Genomic DNA, 21,374 nt, shown 5'->3' on the forward strand with positions numbered 1-21,374 from the left:
GAACTGTTGATCCAAGAACATCCTTCGCATCACAACTCCTAATTTTCTTTAGAAAACCTTAGAAACCAGTGTCTTCCCCTACACTTGCACCTTGGGTTAAATGGATCATGTCCATAGAGGGTACTGATATTTCCATTTTTGGTGCCCATTCTTCCAGGGGAGCTATAGCTTCTAAGGCCTTTTGGGTGGGTTCCCATTTGGATAACATCCTCAGATCGGCTGATTAATCAAATGACAATGTGTTTAGAGTGTTTTATTGCAAACCTGTTGACAATGTTTCTTCAACTGTGATTAATTTGCTTTAAACAAGCATAATAAACTAGCATAATGTAGATTTTCCTAGTAATTTATGAAGGAAAGTCTTAATTTTATAAAAGACATGGAGACAAGTATTATCCCACCATAATATTTTTAACTTCTTGTTTTTTCCCCACCCCAACAGTGGCTCCGGCTTCTTCACAATCTACCTCATAATTCTGCATTTAGTCCTTCTGGACTCAGACACGATGTTCCTTATCCAAACCTACTTTTGAATCCACTCACTTCTGTTCCTTCCTACAAGTTACTGTTTCCTGGATTTATTAACTTTTGTCACGAACTTCTTTCTTTTATCATGGCTCTGATTATTATGTTGTCTAGTTTGCCTTTATTCCATACTTTATAACTTCTCAAGCAAGAAAAGAGAGCTGTTTGCAGCCAAGTGACATCATTATACTGTACATGTTGTTCTAATTGGTTGTTCACATTGTACTACGATTTGTTTCTCATTGCCTTGTAACCTTCACCGCATGGGATTTGTAGTTTATTTATTTCTTGACTGCTGCTATTCAATTCTAGCAATAAAAGAAAAGCGTGATACTCGCCTCTGTGTGTTTAATAAAATTAAGACTTTCCTTCATAAATGACTAAGAAAATCTACATTTTTACTTAAGAATGTACTAAGCAAAAATGTGTGGACTTGGAAGCATGAATTGTGTGCAGTCAAAATTCATCTGTAGGTCGGTTAGCTCACTCCTTGAAACTCAAAAGAAATATATTGAGAGGGTGAGACTACGTCACTAGCAGGCTGCCATTTATGAATGCCAAATAAACCATCCTACACATTATCTAAGCGTTAAAGTAATCGGTACTTTATAAAATGAAAATTGTACCAGTCACATCTCATTATCTACGAGGTAATTTACCATGTCAGTATATTCATGAATATCAAATTTCAAGCAAACGTGCGCTTCTGCTTACAACAACCAACAGGACGTCACACTGCCTTCCACAAAAAAGCAAAACTCAAGAACGCAGGACATTATGGGCCTGATTACAGCTTTGGCAGAGGGGGTTAATCTGTCCCAAATGTGACGGACATCCCGCCCACCGTATTACGAGTTCCATAGGATATAATGGACTCGTAATAGGGCGGGAGGGATATCTGTCGCATTTGGGACAGATTAACACCCTTCACCAAAGTTGTAATCAGGTCCTATGTCTGCTTTACTACCAAGAGAAACTACAGCTGTCCAAAAGAGTACACTGGTCATGACTCTTAAGACTTCTCTAGCACGTACTCTATGCAGACCAGTATTAAATCATTAAACTTGGAACAAGGAAATTAAATTTCTACATCAAGTTGATCTCCTTTACCTCCTCTAGCTGATCATGAGGATTCTAAAATGTTTATGTTCCACTTATTATTGTTTACTAGGCTCTTTGCTGTAGGACGGATATTCTCCCTTGAGGGAGCCCTAATGTAGACCACGATTATATATACCCCAGCTGTAGCCTTAGTCCAACGTACACCACCTATGTTCACAAACAGTTTACTACAATGAACAGTACTTACCACACACACCTAACATATGTCGGATAACCCATGCTTTAGTTGGATTCCCAATAGTACTCTCAACTGCATATCACACACCATTATTACAGAAAGACCTGCAAATGGTCATTGTCAGACAGCACGTTAAACAGAACCCTTAGGCCCTAACAGGCACAAGACAACAAAGTCATATAGCTGGCAAAATGCAGCCAAACACTCATCACTGACAGGCACTATAGAAAGACACCGTAGACTAAAGTGTTGCATAGAATTCTCTGGTCAAGCAGTGGACAACTGGCCATACAATGCAGAAATATTTGTCTTCAGCACAACCATTCGTACACATAAATCTCTACAAAGATCTCCCATGCATTAAAGCAATTTACATTCAAACTAGTCTATACAAACCACTTGAATATTAAACATTGAACATATGCTGTAATCATCGCATAAACACCAGCAAATGTCGGGGAGAGTCAATTGATGGTCTTTTCAGATCCATGTCTGAGCCCCCAGTTTCAGCATCAGCTGGGAAGCTATTGAAATGATGTGTAGTTCTAAACAAACGGGAATAGCACAACGGTTAAAAGACTCAATACCAAATGGCACATGAGCGAACACTATTTCAGCGGACCTTTGAACTGATGTTTCAGAGTTTACTGACGTGAGTGCACAAGCAACAAAGAGGAAAGCATCTTAGGGTGAGTAGGGTGAATTGTGTCTGGCTGGCTAAATCAATGAAAGAAATGTGCCAAAATAATACATAAATAACGTGTTGCACTATTTCACTCTGGAAAAAGGATGAGGATAACACCAACAGCTTATAAACTCATATGGAAAAAAAAAATCTATCTTTGGAACTCCAAAAAGCAATGTACGTAAAAAGATGGTTGGTCCCTGGCACAGTGGTTGTGCCAACTTAATTCTCTGTTGTGGTCTTGGGCGAAGTGTTACAAATCCAACTTCTTAAAGGTAAACACAGCTAGCTATTAATTAGGTTGACCCATGTATCGACACTGTACTGATTTATACTCCCTCCGATTTATGGGTCCGTTTTAAAATAAAAACCTTCTTGTTTTATTATTCAACTCCAGCCAGTTATGTTTACTGTGTATATGTGATGGTCTAAAGCCAGTGGAACCTCTTCCTTTTTAGGTTTACATTCAAGACCTCTTGTATATACTTTGTGGGCTTCAGGTCAGCCCACTGCTTCTCATTAGTTTATGTCAGTGTCATTTAAAAATCCTTGCTTCTAAGTGGTTAATCTTTCCCATATGTCCCACCTTTTACTGCTTTGTCTACTCCTACGGAGCACACCCCCAGTACTTGTACCCTTCCACTCGTCCCATTATAATATCTGTGTCAGGCACTATTTTATTTCCTGTTGCTCCAAGTGCTTTTTGGCTATGTTGTTATCTCCTCCAAGCTTGTAGTTGCTCCCCTGCGTGTCTGCAGAGTTACTTAATTTTAATTATATTTGTAAATCACTTCATCTGGCCATGCCGTTCTCCCCCCACCACCCAAAAAAGAAAAAAACACCTGTCGCTGCTGACATTTTATTACATATTAAATCTCCTTGTGCCCTCCCCCCACCACCACCTCCCTCCCCTTGCTGCTTGCCAAGCAAAACCTCTTCTTCACACAACCCAGCCTGCTTTAACCATTTTCATATGAATTGCTTGTGTTACCAAGCTCCAACAGCCCTGTAAATCTTTTTATTTTCTAATCCTCCTTAGTATTCTTTTTGGGCTGCTAGTGCAGCTGAGACTTCAGCTGCGTTGATAAAGAGCAGCAGGGGAGCACCATCTTTGGTGCTTTAGTTCGCCGAGCACTATGCGTCATGTACACAATATGCAGGTTTATGACATTAAGTTAGACCTGTCGGCGAATGCTCAGTTGCACTGGGGGCAAAAGAGGGCTGCTCTCCCGCAGGAAGACACACTGAGGTTAGAGAAATAAACACTCCTCCTAAATAAGACGACCCTAAATTTCAATTTTATTTATTTTGTTTTGGTTTTCATTCTTTGCTCCGTCGTCGTTGCTTCACTCGTTCTCGTTGCTTGCCCCTCCTCTTGTTTTAAGTTGCTAGGATACGCAGCTCTGCTGTTAGGGCAGCGCTGCCTCTGGGCTCCAGGCTCAGCTGTGGTGGTGCCATGGGTTTGCTCTGCCATATGATGGGGCATGGGAGGAGAGGGAGGTGGAGATGAGGCATGAGAAAAGTTCTCTTGTGCCTTCCATCCATTAAAAAAAAACAAAAAAAAAAAAACATATTTCCATGGTTTCTGCAGCACTGTGAGTGTGGAGTTAAAAACTAAGAACAAAAATATTGATTACCGTCACAAAAGAGAGTTGGCGCATGGCACTTGTGTGGTATTGTGGGTTGGAATGTGTAATGCAGAACAAAAAGCTTGGGGAGTTGGCGTGGAATGTTGCGGTGGCAGTTGGCGGGTGGGATTGATTTCTAGCGGTCAGTGCCGCTTTTGCTACCTGTTTTCTCAATAAAAAGAAGGTATTGAAGATACTGAATACCCACCATATTGCTTTCATTCCCACATTGGCGATGAGGATGGGATCCAAACCCACGTGTGTAAAGCTCAAATTATGCACTGATCATAAGCATCTGGTGAATATTTTGCAACCAGTTGGTGGGAAGAACTTACCACCTAGACTAGCAAGATTTGCTTCCAAGTTGCAAATGTATGTTTTCGAAGTAGAGTATATACCTGGTAGAAACAATTTTATTGCTGATGGTTTGTCCAGATTACCTGTTGAAGATGGATGCGCTGATACGGAATGTGATGTTGCGCATACGTATGCGAATGTATTGTCGGGATTGGAGTCAAATGGTGAATCAGAATAAACTGTGTTATCTGAACAAGTATGGGAGAAAGAAATGACGAAAGATGATGAAATGCCATTGGTAAAAAAAATATATAATTAATGGTTGGCCCAGTGAACATTTGTGGAGGGGTGAGAGTGCAGCCTTATGGAAACTATAGGACGAACTTAGTTCAGAGGGAGATGTAATTTTAAGGGGTGACAGAATAATTCCCCGAAGTGGGTATGTGATATTACTGTAAGAAGGAGTCACTTGGTCATAGTGGGATGTCCAGGAACAAGAGGCAAGTAAAATAATTTTTCTGGTGGCCAGGTGGGGATGTGATGGTTGACAGATTTGTAAGAAATTGTACTATTAATGCTCAGAATGATGAGCGATAAACCTTGTTCGGTGCCGTTATTACTGGTTGAATTACCAGATAAGCCTTGGAGGAAACTGGATATTGACTTTATAGGTCCGTTTTCTACTTAACCTACAAGAGAAGCATATGCCATTGCCTTAATTGATTATTTTTCTAAATAGCCAGAGGTTGAATTTGTGAACAAAATTTCTACAGAAACTGTGATAGAATTTTTGGAAAATATATTTGCCAGAGAAGGTGTTCCTGAGACACTTGTGTCAGATAATGGTGTACAGTTTACTTCTGCAAAAAGGGCTGCATTTCTGGAAAGGAATGGTATCAAACATGTGAGGGTGGCTTTGTATAGCCTTTCTTCAAATGGTCTGGTTGAGAGATTTAATAGAGTTGTTAAATAAACTATACAAGTGACTTGTAAGTCTGCTATTCCATGGAGACAGGCTCTAAGAAAGTTTCTCCGCATTCCGTGACAGGGAAGATGCCTTTTGAATTGTTAAGGGGAAGGAAGCCGTCCACTGGTTTGGTTCCATGGTGGTTAATGTAAAGAAATTGTGTGAAATTTGGGATGAAGTGTGATATGGAGGTGAGAAACAAGGTGCTGGATTTTCAATCGCGTGTTAAATTGTGCCATAATGTCAGATCTAGTCTTGATGGATTGAAAGTAGGGCAAAGTGTTGGTGTTAAGATACCTGGATTTGTTGAGAAGGGAAAATAACAATGGCTTGAACCAAGGAAAATTGTGAAGATTTTGAGAAATGCTGTGAAATTGGATGATAGTTGAGTATAGAATGTAAGACAATTGTCAATCTGTAGGTGGGAGGAGCCATGTGTTGAGGGTAAGTGAGATGAGAAGTGTTTGGAAGACTGCAATGGGTATTTGTTTGGGAATGATTTTGACTCTGGAGATGCCATGGTATGTCATAAGGCACAAGAGAATGTGGACGAGGCTTTGCGTCGCAGTGTGAGAGAAAGGAAGGTTTCCACTTATTTGAGACTATGTAACTGACAAATAATGTGTTGACTTATTTTATGTTACTTACTACATTAACAGTTGAATTTCAATTGTATTCTTGATCTACGTATATATCTGAGTTATTAGCTTCTACATTTGGTTCTTTTCCATTGAACATTTGTTTTTTTTGTTTTTTTTTATTGGGAAAGAGGTGTGTGGTATCATGGGTTGGAATGTGTGGAATGTAGAACAAAAAGCTTGGGGAGATTAGGTGGAATGTTGCAGTGGCAGTTGGGATTGATCTCTAGCAGTCGGTGCCACTTTTGCTACAGGTTTTCTCAATAAAACTAAGGTATTGAAGATACTGCAGACCCACTGTATTGCTATCATTCTCACATCTTCCGAGGCTTGGACTTTCTTATGAGACACCAAGCATTAACCCAGTTCAGATTTGTCCTCAGTGAGGAATGTTTATTGACAGCCTGTAAAGAGACCGTGCGCACCCGCATTCTCAAGGCCGCAGCCAGAGCTGTTTCCTGAGAGTCCTGTGCGCTCTTACATTCACTAGACCCATGTTGTCTTTTCTACAGCCATGAGCACTGGCACTCATAAGGTCGAGTCCAGCTGGTTTGAACTTAGTTGCACATTTCAAGTCTGCTACTGCTGTGGCAGGAAGTGCATGCTGTCCCCTCCCATCCCTCCACCTTCAGTGCATTACCTGTTTCCACTCCCAAAAGGCCGGAGTGTGGTTTCCAGCAAAGGAGGGGGGAGGGGGGAGACAATCCCCCCCTATGGAGTGGAGTTGCCTCAAAGCATCCAGAATTCTATTACCGGCATCCCTGCTTTACTAAATTGTGGGATCCTGTGGAAATTATCTTTCATAATGAAAACTTATGTTGACCAGTTCAAATGGTTACTACTAGGTTCTGTTAATATTTTTAATATACTGAAAGTAATACAAGGTGACCACAGAGAAGATGTTTAAAAAATGTATCATTATTTAATGTATAGGGAGCAGAAGGGCACCTAGACGTACACTTTATTTTAGGGAACAGACAGATCTTTATTTTTTTTAATTCCCGTTGATTGCTTAATATCTATTTTTCTGTCAGTTGATCCAAAAGGTCCAATTCCGTGTAGCATACCTGGATGTTTAGTGTGAGACACTGCCACACAATTCACCATCACACAATTTAACAATGCCCAACATAATTCACTCCACATAATATCACTCAACATAAAATGATTCAACTCCACATAATTACACTCTGCTCTATATCCCATAAACACACCCCACATAAAACCACTCAGTCACATATCAACAATCCACATAGATACACTCCAGACCATGCCACATAGTTCCAATCAGCATAATTCCACTCAACACCACATAGTTTCACGCCTCATAATTCAACTCCACACATTTCCATTCCACACCATTTACAGGGAGTGCAGAATTATTAGGCAAGTTGTATTTTTGAGGATTAATTTTATTATTGAACAACAACCATGTTCTCAATGAACCCAAAAAACTCATTAATATCAAAGCTGAATATTTTTGGAAGTAGTTTTTAGTTTGTTTTTAGTTTTAGCTATGTTAGGGGGATATCTGTGTGTGCAGGTGACTATTACTGTGCATAATTATTAGGCAACTTAACAAAAAAAAATATATACCCATTTCAATTATTTATTATTACCAGTGAAACCAATATAACATCTCAACATTCACAAATATACATTTCTGACATTCAAAAACAAAACAAAAACAAATCAGTGACCAATATAGCCACCTTTCTTTGCAAGGACACTCAAAAGCCTGCCATCCATGGATTCTGTCAGTGTTTTGATCTGTTCACCATCAACATTGCGTGCAGCAGCAACCACAGCCTCCCAGACACTGTTCAGAGAGGTGTACTGTTTTCCCTCCTTGTAAATCTCACATTTGATGATGGACCACAGGTTCTCAATGGGGTTCAGATCAGGTGAACAAGGAGGCCATGTCATTAGATTTCCTTCTTTTATACCCTTTCTTGCCAGCCACGCTGTGGAGTACTTGGACGCGTGTGATGGAGCATTGTCCTGCATGAAAATCATGTTTTTCTTGAAGGATGCAGACTTCTTCCTGTACCACTGCTTGAAGAAGGTGTCTTCCAGGAACTGGCAGTAGGACTGGGAGTTGAGCTTGACTCCATCCTCAACCCGAAAAGACCCCACAAGCTCATCTTTGATGATACCAGCCCAAACCAGTACTCCACCTCCACCTTGCTGGCGTCTGAGTCGGACTGGAGCTCTCTGCCCTTTACCAATCCAGCCACGGGCCCATCCATCTGGCCCATCAAGACTCACTCTCATTTCATCAGTCCGTAAAACCTTAGAAAAATCAGTCTTGAGATATTTATTGGCCCAGTCTTGACGTTTCAGCTTGTGTGTCTTGTTCAGTGGTGGTCGTCTTTCAGCCTTTCTTACCTTGGCCAGGTCTCTGAGTATTGCACACCTTGTGCTTTTGGGCACTCCAGTGATGTTGCAGCTCTGAAATATGGCCAAACTGGTGGCAAGTGGCATCGTGGCAGCTGCACGCTTGACTTTTCTCAGTTCATGGGCAGTTATTTTGCGCCTTGGTTTTTCCACACGCTTCTTGCGACCCTGTTGACTATTTTGAATGAAACGCTTGATTGTTCGATGATCACGCTTCAGAAGCTTTGCAATTTTAAGAGTGCTGCATCCCTCTGCAAGATATCTCACTATTTTTTACTTTTCGGAGCCTGTCAAGTCCTTCTTTTGACCCATTTTGCCAAAGGAAAGGAAGTTGCCTAATAATTATGCACACCTGATATAGGGTGTTGATGTCATTAGACCACACCCCTTCTCATTACAGAGATGCACATCACCTAATATGCTTAATTGGTAGTAGGCTTTCGAGCCTATACAGCTTGGAGTAAGACAACATGCATAAAGAGGATGATGTGGTCAAAATACTCATTTGCCTAATAATTCTGCACTCCCTGTAGTTAGAGACCAAACCACATCATTCAACTCACCAACACTATTATACAATAAACCACATACATCCAGTCCACAGCAAAGAACTCCACATCATGACACAAAATTCAACAGCACACCACATAATCAAATTCCACTACATACCACCCCACAGCACAAAATAACATTCCATATAATTACATTTCATGGCACACAATCCCACTTCACATTATTCCAGTGCACTCAATACCACATAATTACTATCCACTTACTCCACTGCACACCAAGCCAAGTAATTCCACTACACAAATTTGCTCCACACAATTCCTCGCCAAACAATTCCAATCCAACCCACATAATTCCACTCCACACCATATACGTCCACTCTACTCCATAACACATGAGTAAAAAACATTGTCTATTTACAAAGCCAATATCTCTAACTCTTGGAAAAGCAAGACCTATTGGCTTTGCCAAAGCTTGTTATGTCTAGCATTAGCCAAGACCTTATGAATTTACTAAAAGTGTACACATATAATATTGCTACAGGGCACTTTCAGACAGCTCTTTCCTTCCATTGGCGAGCTATTGTATAATTCACATGTCTCTTCTACCCACTGTTGCATAAAACATGAGGGAACAGATCACACAACTTCAGCAAATGCTAACTTCACTGTAACAACATTCTGCTCTTTTGCAAGGAGGAGCACATCCACAGTGGGTCCCTTAAGTGCCACCGACTACTACGGCAGTGTGTGTTTTTTGAGGGGGGGGAGGGGCATTTGATTTCAGCCAATGTTTTATTTTCATATTAGCAAGGGCCCAGCAGCTCCCCAACAATAACATTTTACACAAATCATTTAAAAAACCAAGCACTGACAGAGCCAAAAGTCTGACATCCAATGCTAGACCTATCAGCTTTGCCAGTGCTTGCCTAGCTGTTTACTGGTGAGCAGAGTTAGTGATATGCCTATATTCTCTGCACTGTCAGAGGCTATTGGAACAGTAGACTTGAAAGCATTAGAGTTTCTGGTAAAGTCAGGCTTCTCGATGTGTCAGCTAACCCAAAAGGCCAAGACATCTCTAAATCCATCCCCCTGTATGCCATATTGTGCGTGACCCCATGTTTAAAGCATGTTTTGCTACCAACAGCCACAGGTAGGCCCTACATCTTTGTGGGTGTTGCCATTCTTAAGGATAGTACATTTACATAACATATGATAGGTAAGCACCTAAAACCGAACAGTGAACTGAAGCACACAAGGCAGAGATCTGTGTGTAACATTAAGGTCATACGTTGGAATTCTACAGGATTCACTCAGTCTGTCAATCCTTCCATTCTCAAACAAGCATTGGAAAAGCCAATAGGTTCCAGCAATGCATGAGCTATTAGCATTGCGCTGTCAAGCCACAGTGCCGATTAAACCCTGTGGAGGCCCTTAGGCAGTTGAAATTTCACCCCCCCTTCGCAAATTATCTCCTAATATGTTTTAATTTTACCAACCAACAATTTCAATAAGACAATTTTATTACAAAAACTCAACGTTACATAGTTTTCACCAAATTTATTTTACAAACTGACAGCTTACAGAAGATGAGCTTTTAAGAGACAAACTGCTATGTGAATCTGATGCCTATGGTTTATGTACTTTAAGTTGTTAATGGGTACATCATATTAATACAGTATTTTCTCTGTAGAATCTTTAATGTAAAGTTTTCGTTTCTTTGAGTTGATTCTTGAATGTAATTTTCTTTCAAGTCCAAATCAATGTTATTTTGATCCTTTGTCGCATGGCCCCTAAAAGAAGTGGGGCACATAGGCCAGTGCCTACATTGCCAATTTGGTATTCCGGCACAGTGAACCCGAGACATAAAACTACATTTGTTTTTTTTATTTTTAGGAGACCTCATCATACTTGTACATCAGTAAGCACAGCTGATGTCATATGTCAGAATGTAGAATTGTAGAATGTGGAATGTTGGGGGAGGCAGGTAGCGTCAGTTGGCTCAAGGTGTGGGGATAATGAGGAGCGGTATTGAAAAGCCATATTATGATGTTAAACTTTATTTAATAAACTAAGTGTTAAATTTATCTACTAGTCTGTGCGTCCACACAATAATTTGACGATGAGCTTGGGACGGGCTCATCAATACTATTTACACCAGCGTCTGACATCGGAATGGATGTATATGGCATCTCTACGGATTAAATTAAACGGATGAAAGCAGTGCGGTTCGGCAAGCAGGCACCAGGATAAATTATAAGAAATTTGTAAGTACTTTCGGTTATATTTATTTAATTGAAAATTTAACTCAAGCGCGCTGAACAACGGATTTTGAATATTTCTATGTTAGCCGATTACGTGGTCCCAACTTCCTTTAGAAACGACGTGTGTTGCTGTGCTGTCACTACGTGACTATTCATGGCCAAATTCCTGTAGAAAATAGTGGCGCGCACAGCAGCCATCATAGTTTGGGCACGTTTGGAAGATAAGGGCAATTTCCCATAGAAACCAAGACGCTAATGGCAGCCATTTTAGTTTGCAATTTTGCTCGTATGAGTCATTTGATACTGTCACGTTTACACGAGCATAATTTGAAATAGGTGTACCATTTTGATGGCGATTTGTGCACCTGTATAAATAGTTGCTATTGGAATTTTGACAAGTTCACAAGTACACTTCATGGGACAGTGATTCAAAACTTTATGTGATAGTAACTATGATATCATCAGTACTATGGCTCATAGTAATATTATAAATCAACCAACATAATTTTTAATAATCCTGGCAAACCAACAATGAAATGGAAAAAAAAAACTGGCACAGAGCATTTGAAAACTACCTAGTGGCTATTGATGGGAAAATTTTAGAACTTGAACGGAAAAAAGCATTGATGTTTGGCCTGCTAGGCAATGCTGGTCAGGAGATTTTCGATAATTTACCCAAATTTGAAGCACCTCCTGGTCAGTTCATACCTTTGAACGAATATGAAGAGGCAATTAAACAAATGGAAAAACAAGTCACGGAAGAACCTAATGTTATGGTTGAACAACAGTTTTTTTTTTTAAATGAAGCAAATGGAAGATGAAAATATCGAAGAATATATTGCTTCTTTGAGAGACTTAGCATCCTTATGCGAATTCAATGAAATGACAGACAGATATTTATATTCAAGATCAATTTGCGTTTCAGTGTTACTCAAAAAAATTCAAGAAAGATTATTGCGTGTAGAAATCCTACATTACAGGAAGTCATTGACATAGCTAAAGGAATTAAAAGATCAATGCTTTCTACTAAAGCTTTAATGTCTGATGGCTTGTCTAAAATGAATATATACATGGTACAAGATGACAAGGTTAAATTTACAGACAAAGTCAAAGATAACAAGTTTGGTGGGAGGGAAGCTGTACAGTGTTACAGATCTAAAACACATCTGGGTAATAATGCTAAATGTCCAGCGGTAGAAAAAAAGTGTGCCAAGTGTAAAAAACTAGGTCATTTTGCTGATGTATGTAGAACTATAAAAGGGGGCAGTAACATAAGAGTCAATTCTGTCGAGGGATTTGATGAGCTGTGTGCAAATATAGTTTTAACCACTGATGATTACTGTAGCATAAGTGTGATGAACAGATTTAAAGGCCCACTTGGAGTTGTCAGCATTGGTGGAAAATAATTGAAAGTTATGGCAGATTCAGGGTCTCCCATTACCATTTTAGATCAGGGTGTTTTCCACAGTCTTTGGAAAGATATAGAATTGTCAAAGAGTGATGTGAATCCAAAAGCGTTTGGAGGTTTTGATATTAACATGATAGGATATTTCTGTAACACTCTTGAATTTAAAGATTGTAGTATCTATACTAAAATCTATGTAGGTGAAAATGGTAGGAACATTGTAGGTTGCAAGACTTAGGCAAATTGGGAATAATTTTGATACTGGATCCACTGAATCCCATAGTCTTAAAAGAGATACCATGTTCAGAAGTTAGTAGTGTTGATAACATTGGTACAGATCTAACACTAGAACAGGTTTTGGCAAACAATCAGAAAGCGTTTGCGAACCATATTGGATGTGTGAAAGGTTTTGAACATGTAATTAAATTAAAATAAAAGGGTACTCCAGTGGTACATAAAGTTGGTCCCGTTCCTCTTTTGGTTCAAGGGGAATTGAAGGAACTTTTAAGAAAGTTGTGTGATGAAGTTGTAATTGAACGTACGGATCCTTCAGTGTGGGTATCAGCTACTGTTGTCACAAAAAAAATGCTGATATAAGGTTGTGTGCTGACTTTAGATCTTTGAATAAAAATATTGTGGTGAACTGTCATCATTTACCCAGAATTCATGAGATTTTGGCAGCCACTAATGGATCAAAATATTTTTTTTAATAGATCTTAAGTCAGTGTATCATCAAGTCAAACTCTCTGATTCTTCTAAGGATTATACCACATTTGTAACATCTTTTGGGGCATATAGATATGTACCACTACCTTTTGGATTTGCATCAGCTGCGAGTTTATTTAAAAAACTGATGGATGTTTTGTTTAAGGATATGGATGCATTCAGAAGTTTCAGGATGATATTTTGATACATGCGGAAACAATTACTGAACACAATGCTATTTTGAATAAAGAATGTGGGGGGGAGGCAGGTAGTGTCAGTTGGCACAAGGTGTGGAGACAGCGAGGAGCGGTATTGATGAGCCTTATTATAATGTTATACTTTATTTAATAAACTAAGGGCCATATGTATTAAAGCTTTTTCCCATAGACACAGAATGGGTAAAATACTTTGGTACATCTGGCCCTTAGTGTTAAATGTATCTACTCATCTGTGCGTCCACACTACAATTCTCTTACATCACTGATGTGTGCTACATGATTTATATGCAAAAACAGTTTCAAGCCTCGGCTCATGCATGAGCTCGGAGGGCCATAGCCCTTTGTAGCTTCCCTCCTCCTCGAGGGAATTCCTGAACCTTCCCCAGCTCTCTTCAGCCAGAGGCTTCTCCTCTTGCCTGACCATGACAGCAATCACCATGTGTGTAGTGACATCTGAGGGTCATAACTTAGAAAAGGGACTAGTGCCAGCCTTATCTTGGCCCCATGGCGGGCAGCCATGTTGAATAGGGCACTCACTAAGTACTACACAACTGGACACAACCCCACATTAGGATAATGTAGCTCTGCAAAACGTGTAAAGTAAGCCTGCAGCTTAATATCACCAAGACTACATCCACTAGCCTCGGCTATCATTAAAAAAAAAAAAATCTGTGTTTTTATGCTTAAACCTGCACTTAACTCTGCACTACACATTGCAGAATGCACGATTCCTGTGATGAAAAAAACAGGGCTCTATGCGAGTCATTCATAAACTAACGGTTTGTTTCACACAACTGATGTAACTGACACAGCAAACTGCGTCATTCAGATGTACTTTGTGTTCGCAATGGTGAACAATAATGCATTACCAGATAGTGACATAATTTCGCAACTTTGTAGTTTTTTTTGGTGATGCCCTCTATTAAAAAATGTCACATAGAAAAAGGTAGGGTATCCTAGGTGGGCAGAGTATCCGAGGTGTGGGGAAAGAGGGGGGGGGCAGGAATAAGCGCATGGGGAAAAGAAGCGACTGGTGAGTGCTTTAGGTCCTAACTTGCAACAGTAAAGGAGGAGGGTGGGAGGGGAAAGGAGCAGTTGAAAAGGCGAGCACTCATGTGGAGTGAATTATAAGGACAGGATGCAGCAGGCCTAAGGAACACGCATCAATCCCTATAAGTACCCAGTGAAATACAATAACTGTTTCGAAATTATGGTGTGCAACTCCACCCAGGCCCCTGCTGCAAAGAAGAGCCCAAGGGGCAAATGAGGCCCCAACAATACAAAAACCTTAAGGGGGTGCACCACTCCAGAGCATCCAACAACACACAGTGAGCAGGAAGAGTCCAATGCTGTTGAAATGATAATGGTGCGAGACTTCTCTCAGTTGCCTTCTGAAGACTTTATTGGCGTAAAGAACTTGTTATGACATAAGATTCATACGGAAAAAGCAGCCAACGCATTTCTCCCCATACAGATTGTCTTCTTCAGGGCTGCGAAGTAACATATAACCATGAAAAAATGGGGGGATAATATAGTAATATCAATATATCGCCAGAAAACACCATACTAGCATATAAAGTGCTATTTTACATATTAGTGACTGAACAAGAATATTTTATAATGATACATCAAAAATACAGTACAAAGAAGTTTTAAATACTGAATTGATCTAGACCAGTATGAAATCGTACATGGTCAAAGGAACCGGCAAGGAAAGGAGTTAAATGCAAAGGAAAATCCAAAAAGTGCAACGTGAATTGAGTATAGGTAAGGGAAAAAACGTGCAGACAATGTGATGAAACAGATTCCTCGTAGAAAATAAGTGCACAAAAGGTATTGAAAGTTCAAACAGAGAATCCCTCCGCCAAGAGTCAAAACTCGCATAAGTGCAAAAGATGATATAAGTTAGGAAGAATACTGTCAAATCGAAAAACATACCAAGATAGTATTCCAGTTGTTGCGAAAGTAATTTGCGAAGTGTGAGTACACAAAGGCATATGGTGGGCCTAATGGAAAAACCGAAATGATGATTGTCTTGATATATGGTAAAGAACAGGAACCACTGGTCGCATAAAAAAGAAAAGAATACTGGGAATGTAAAATATCTTCCCATCTGTCAGTTTAAATTAAAAAGAAAAAAGAAATTGAAAAAAGTGCAAATAGAGTAAAAATAGATATTGTATGCAAGTATGTCAGTGATTATTCATCCAAAGGTACTGACATGAGGTAAATATCTCCCTGTGGTGATCACTCAAACAATATAAATAACCTTGAGGAGGGAGAGCGGCATCCTCGAAGATAAAGTCAAAAAGTACTAAGGCTTGTAATGCTCATAATAACCAAAGTACCGCCCTTCAAAGAAATGTAGCCATGCTATTACAAGGCAATATGCTGCCCTAACTTGAGCAATGCGTCGATAAGTAATAGAGCAAGCGGTCGAAGAAGTGTCAAGGGCCGGTGAGTATAGAAAGTGACAGGCCCGGCCGTGTGCCGCCCGTCCCGCTGGTCATGTGTACGCTTCTCGAGTAAGCAGAGAATTTTAAAAAGGGGGAGAGGAGGACGCCGAGTCCCAAGAACTTCCGCTGTACCCGGCAAGAAGATGTGAAAGTAAACGACGGACTGCATTTAGCAGTCGTCGTGTTCGTATACACTCATGTGGAGTGCTTAAACACAAATGATAAAGTAGCTCTCAAAGCAGGAGCAGTGGATGGACATAAGTACTTGGTCCATGCTCAATAAGGCAGCGAAATACAAGAAGAGGCATGAAGCATGCAAGCCATGACAAACTGGAATGAAAGATATTATGAAAACAGCGTTCAAGCTAACAAAATGGTAAGCTATGGGCGGGCTCTAAGCTCACACATTGTAAACATGTGTCAAAGAGATGTGTTGTCTAGCCTAAAACATGAGTGTGAGTTGGGAAACAACAAACATGTTGTTATTTCAGTACCAAGGTGCCACTTTGGGAGTGGGCAAGTGGTTTACAGAAGGCCATAGTATGTTTTAGTCTAGTAAACTGGGGGTGGTGGGAGGGGTGTAAATGCAGACCTCGCTGACCCAAAAAATGCTAGCTCGGGGAACCCACAGCACACAGTTTTCAGTCGTACACAAAGGTACAAGGGTGCAATGTGTGGCCTTTAGCACTGCCCTGCACATTTTCTCAGTTTCTCCTCACCCAGCTGTGCATATTGCTGCACGTTTGTCACATGACTTCACTGTGTGTAGCCGTCTCAATATTTTGTCATTAACCCCTAAATTGTGAAATCACATTAATGACTCCTTAGCTGTGCAAAGTGGGCAATGGGTGCAGGGTGCATCTTTCAGATCAAGTTCCTCCTAAATCTTATTTATTGCTGACAATGTGTGATCACATCAGGGACGTCAATGATGGCATTTGGCTAGACATTAATGTAGCTGTATGAAGTTATGAATGGCGGGGGCCTGCGTTCTAGTTTGCACTGCGTACACTCACTGGGGAATTTCAGTAGTTTTAGGTTTTGCTTTTCATCCATAAAGCTACTTTAATTGTAGTTTTTCATGGAATTTGACTTTTTAATAAAGAAATGCTAATTTAATTTGAGCAAAATAACTATATCGTAACCTTAACAAAGTTGGTATATATCGGAATATGCCTCGAGGCACTCGTTTAGCTTATTTTCCTCCCACAGGGGCACCAGCTAACAAGTGAGAGGGGAAATATCAGTCGTGAGCAGAAAAAAAAAATCTAAAAAAACAGCAGGTTAGACTGGTTTATCAGCAACAGAGTCCATACAACACACCACGCCTCGCTCACATAGCAACGACACAACCAGGTCGTTAAACTTCAGCAAGACAAAAACAAAGCCAATGTGCACAGTAAGCTGAACAGGAAAGAGAAGAAAAACATATTGTCTTGTCTGGGCCTTGAAACAAGAGTTCGAGGAAAAATAACAGGTTGTCAGGCAGTTAAAATTGTGTTTTTCTCTCAACCTTCAACTGAGGCGTTTAAGGGTGGACAAGGCAGTCTCAGCAAGGAGGTGAAGGGCCCCGTCGGTCTGACCGGTTTATCAGCAGTTGCGAGTTCTCCTATCTGACCACGCTCACGGGACAATGACGCAGCAAGATTCAAACAGTTCAGGGCAGCCAAAAATGTGCCGGCGTGAGTAAGCAAACGGGAGTGCTCTGTTAAAATGCTGCAACAAGACCTGAATTCGTGGGACAAACTGTGCTAAAGCCTCAATATTCCACTTCCAAGATACCGTGTGAATGCTAGCTCTGGGAATGGAAGGTTGATGGGATTGGTAAAGGATGAGAACGTGCCACCTCTGGGGATTAATGTCTCGGGGAATTAGCAATAGTCCACCATTTTCCACCTCAGCAGCCATCGATTTCCGCCCACTTCTCCTGCTCCCCCGTAGGCACCACTTCCTGACACTTTCTGCTCACATCTTTAATCCTGTAAGGGCGATCTTTATTTATCCTACCATCAGGACTCTGGGTACAGTCCTCTACGGAATCTCCAAACCCATGCATGGGGTTTCTGTGCCCATCCATCCCACTGCCGGGGCTCAAAGTCTGACCTTGATGAACTGCTGCACAGATTCAAAATAAACCTTTGTTTATAGAGCACATGTTCACGCACTGCGGGGCATATTTATACTCCGTTTGCGCCAAATATGCGTCGTTTTTTTCGACGCAAATTCGGCGCAAAACTAACGCCATATTTATACTTTGGCGGTAGACGCGTCTAGCGCCAAAGTATGAGTAAAGAGCATCATTTTTTTGCGTGAACGCCTTCCTTGCGTTAATGAGATGCAAGGTAGGCGTTCCCGTCCAAAAAAATGACTGCGACGCAAATGCGTCGTATTTATACTCCCGGGCAAAAATCACGCCCGGGAGTGGTCGGGTCAAAAAACCCCGCATTTGCGCCTCTTTTTAACGCCTGGGTCAGGGCAGGCGTTAAGGGACCTGTGGGCTCAAAATGAGCCCACAGCTGCCCTCCCATGCCCCCAGGGACCCCACCTGCCACCCTTGCCCACCCCAGGAGGACACCCAAGGCTGGAGGGACCCACCCCAGGGACATTCAGGTAAGTTCAGGTAAGTATAATTTTTTTTTTTTATATATTTTTTTTTGGCATAGGGGGGCCTGATTTGTGCCCCCCTACATGCCACAATGCCCAATGACCATGCCCAGGGGACATAAGTCCCCTGGGCATGGCCATTGGGCAAGGGGGCATGACTCCTGTCTTTACTAAGACAGGAGTCATGTAAATGGCGTCTGGGCGTCGTTAAAAATGGAGCAAATCGGGTGGAGGCGATTTTTTGCGTCAACCTGACTTGCACCATTTTTAAGACGCCCTAGCGCCATTTTTCCCAACGCCGGCGCTGCCTGGTGTACGTGTTTTTTTTCCACGCACACCAGGCAGCGCCGGTCTGCTTGCGCCGGCTAACGCCATTCAATAAATACGGCGCCCGCATGGCGCTTCAGAATGGCGTTAGCCGGCGCAAAAATTTTTGACGCTAAACTGCGTTAGCGCAGTTTAGCGTCAAAAAGTATAAATACGGGCCTGCATGTTCTTATTCATGGCGCACACCCAAGATATGGAACACTTTATCACTGTCCATCAGAATGCAGTACTCTTTCAACGTATTTAAGCGTTCATTGAAATCTCACGTGAGAAATACCTGAATACTTGATTTCATTTGTTAGCTATTTTGATTTATTTTTGCCTCTCATTCATAACTTTCCCCAAGCAAATACTTTGATAGCCAAGTGACTTTTTTTGAAGGATGCATCTCAAGTCAATATTTTTTTTTATTTTTGAAGTGGCTGATGCAGTGACACTTCAAGTGATAGTAAAACATAATTTTTGTTGAGCAACATGTGGTATTTTTTATATGCATCTTTTATGCGTACTGTTTTATAAACTATAAATGTGAGGCGCTACAGCCCTGGCGCTCCATCGCTTAAATAAAACTTCCAAAAATAATCATTAAAAAAAATGTTATACCTCAGGGGAACATTTTCTAAGCCCCTTCACTAAAGGGGCCTGGGTGTTTGTAGTGTAGCCCTTCTAACCGATAGCCAAATATCACGTGCCCTCGTCATAACGTAATCTTATTGTATTCTATTGGTATCTCGCCCCACATTCCTAGTTCCCAATTGCTCTCATTCTAAAACTTCAAGTTCTTACTCGTCTGACCTGAAGACCCCCAGGTTCTAACCTGGTCACCCTGTGGCCCTGTTCCCACCCATCTCACTGGGGGGGGAATCACCACCTCACAAGCCAATGACTCATTTCCTTTTCACTCCCCATCCCATGTACACAGCACAGACTTTCACAGCTTCCCCCCAAGGGACCCATATCCTGCCTCTCTACGATCACTGGTTCTCACTGACCCACCCTAGGACTCCCGTTATCACCTCCTTCATCCACAGGGTCTCTTCTCGCTGCTACCCATTCATGTGATCCCAGTTCTCATTGTTCCCCACTCCACTGGCTTCACTCTTCTCACTAAAGGCCCTTGTCCTCGTTCCAACACATCCTCCTGGCCCGGTTCTCAGTGCCCTTAACTGGACAGGTGATCTCCCCCTCCGACCCTAGTTCTCATGTCTATCCTCCTCGGGATACTCGTTTCTCACCGCCCCCACCCCACTCCCCAACCCAGGGTCCCTGCTAGTCACCACCAACAACTCCACGTTTTTAAGAACTTCCCACACCACCAATCCTGATGTTCACCTCCTCCCACCACAAAGACCACGGTTCTCCCCGTCGTCCCCTTTGTTCACCCCATTCCCTCGGCCCCGGAGGCCCAGGCGCTCACCCGTTCTTCCGCTCTCTGGACCCGGCCACAGTTGGTCTCCGTGCCCCCAAAAAGGGAGTTTTTGATCATCCCAAACATGGTGCCTCCTCAACCTCAGACTCCGCCAAATAAGTCCTGAGACAGAAAGAAACGGAAAACGTCAAGCAAATACTCTAAAAAAATGTTGCTGGATCCCCAGATTTCGCAACCAACCTGCGCCCTTCCCTGGGCCCGCAACGCTGCGGGTCCCCGGTGCCTGCCTCTACCCTGCAGCTTTACACCTCCTGTCGCCAAATTCCAACTGCTCCTGCTGCGCTCGAGTCGTGCCGCCTGTCTCAGACTTCACACACCCCTGCCGCGGAGCGCAGTTTAGCCTGACGGGAGCAGGGGAGGTGCCTATCACGACCTGTCACAAGCTCCAGGAAGAGTCCGTCTTGGACTGGCACCGTGGGAGGGGCGGGGGTGCGTTTGCACATATATAACCCCGGAAATCAATGGTGGGTTCTGTTGAATAATAGTTAAAAAAAAACTTCGGAAATAAAGACAGACATACACGTTTAAGATTGTATTTAACGCATTTAGCTCGACCTCATAAAGTAATCCACTACTGTTAAAGAATTATAAAAATGGCGTGATATTTTGTCAGATATTTCACCCTTTCCTCTCCATCTGTTGCAGTTAATGTAAGAACCGAATGGCGAGATGGAGCCCTTAGCTACAGCTTCCCGTGCTGTCCTGCTATTACATCTAGCAGCACCCCCAGTCTGTCTTCTGTGTCAAATACTGGGCTGGCAGACGGTTCCAGCATTCCGCTTAAAGCGCACGAAGAAGGCGGCAGACTTTGGGCAGGAAGCCTTCTTCTGCGCCTATCCACATTAAAAAGATCTTGACATCGGGATGGCTTGTACGTCATCCGTAGCCGCCTGTTGGACCCATATCAGGTGTGTGACACCTTCAGCCCGCCCCTGTCATTTAGCCAGGAGTACTTTGCATGCTGCGGTGTTTAGCACATATTCACAATCTTAACAGCGAAACTTCAAGTCCCAGAATGCA

General features: G+C 41.8%; 1 protein-coding gene across 2 annotated transcripts in view; it reads right to left on the reverse strand.

Annotated features, from left to right (window-relative positions):
- HEBP1 (heme binding protein 1) overlaps positions 1–20,724 on the reverse strand; it is a 52,137-nt gene extending 31,413 nt beyond the window's left edge. The window contains exons 1-2 of one of the 2 annotated variants that reach the window (XM_069231124.1): positions 20,535–20,715; positions 20,343–20,456 (exon numbers count right to left, since the gene is read on the reverse strand). In XM_069231124.1, the coding sequence (XP_069087225.1) occupies positions 20,343–20,420 (78 nt within the window). In that variant the 5' untranslated portion in view covers positions 20,421–20,456; positions 20,535–20,715. Of the gene's footprint in view, positions 1–20,342; positions 20,457–20,534 lie in introns of both variants that reach the window. The other variant, XM_069231125.1, reaches the window with a different exon arrangement.
- Positions 20,725–21,374: the final 650 nt, after the last annotated feature.

The sequence above is a fragment of the Pleurodeles waltl genome, chromosome 4_2 (assembly GCF_031143425.1).
Source record: "Pleurodeles waltl isolate 20211129_DDA chromosome 4_2, aPleWal1.hap1.20221129, whole genome shotgun sequence".
NCBI lineage: Eukaryota > Metazoa > Chordata > Amphibia > Caudata > Salamandridae > Pleurodeles > Pleurodeles waltl.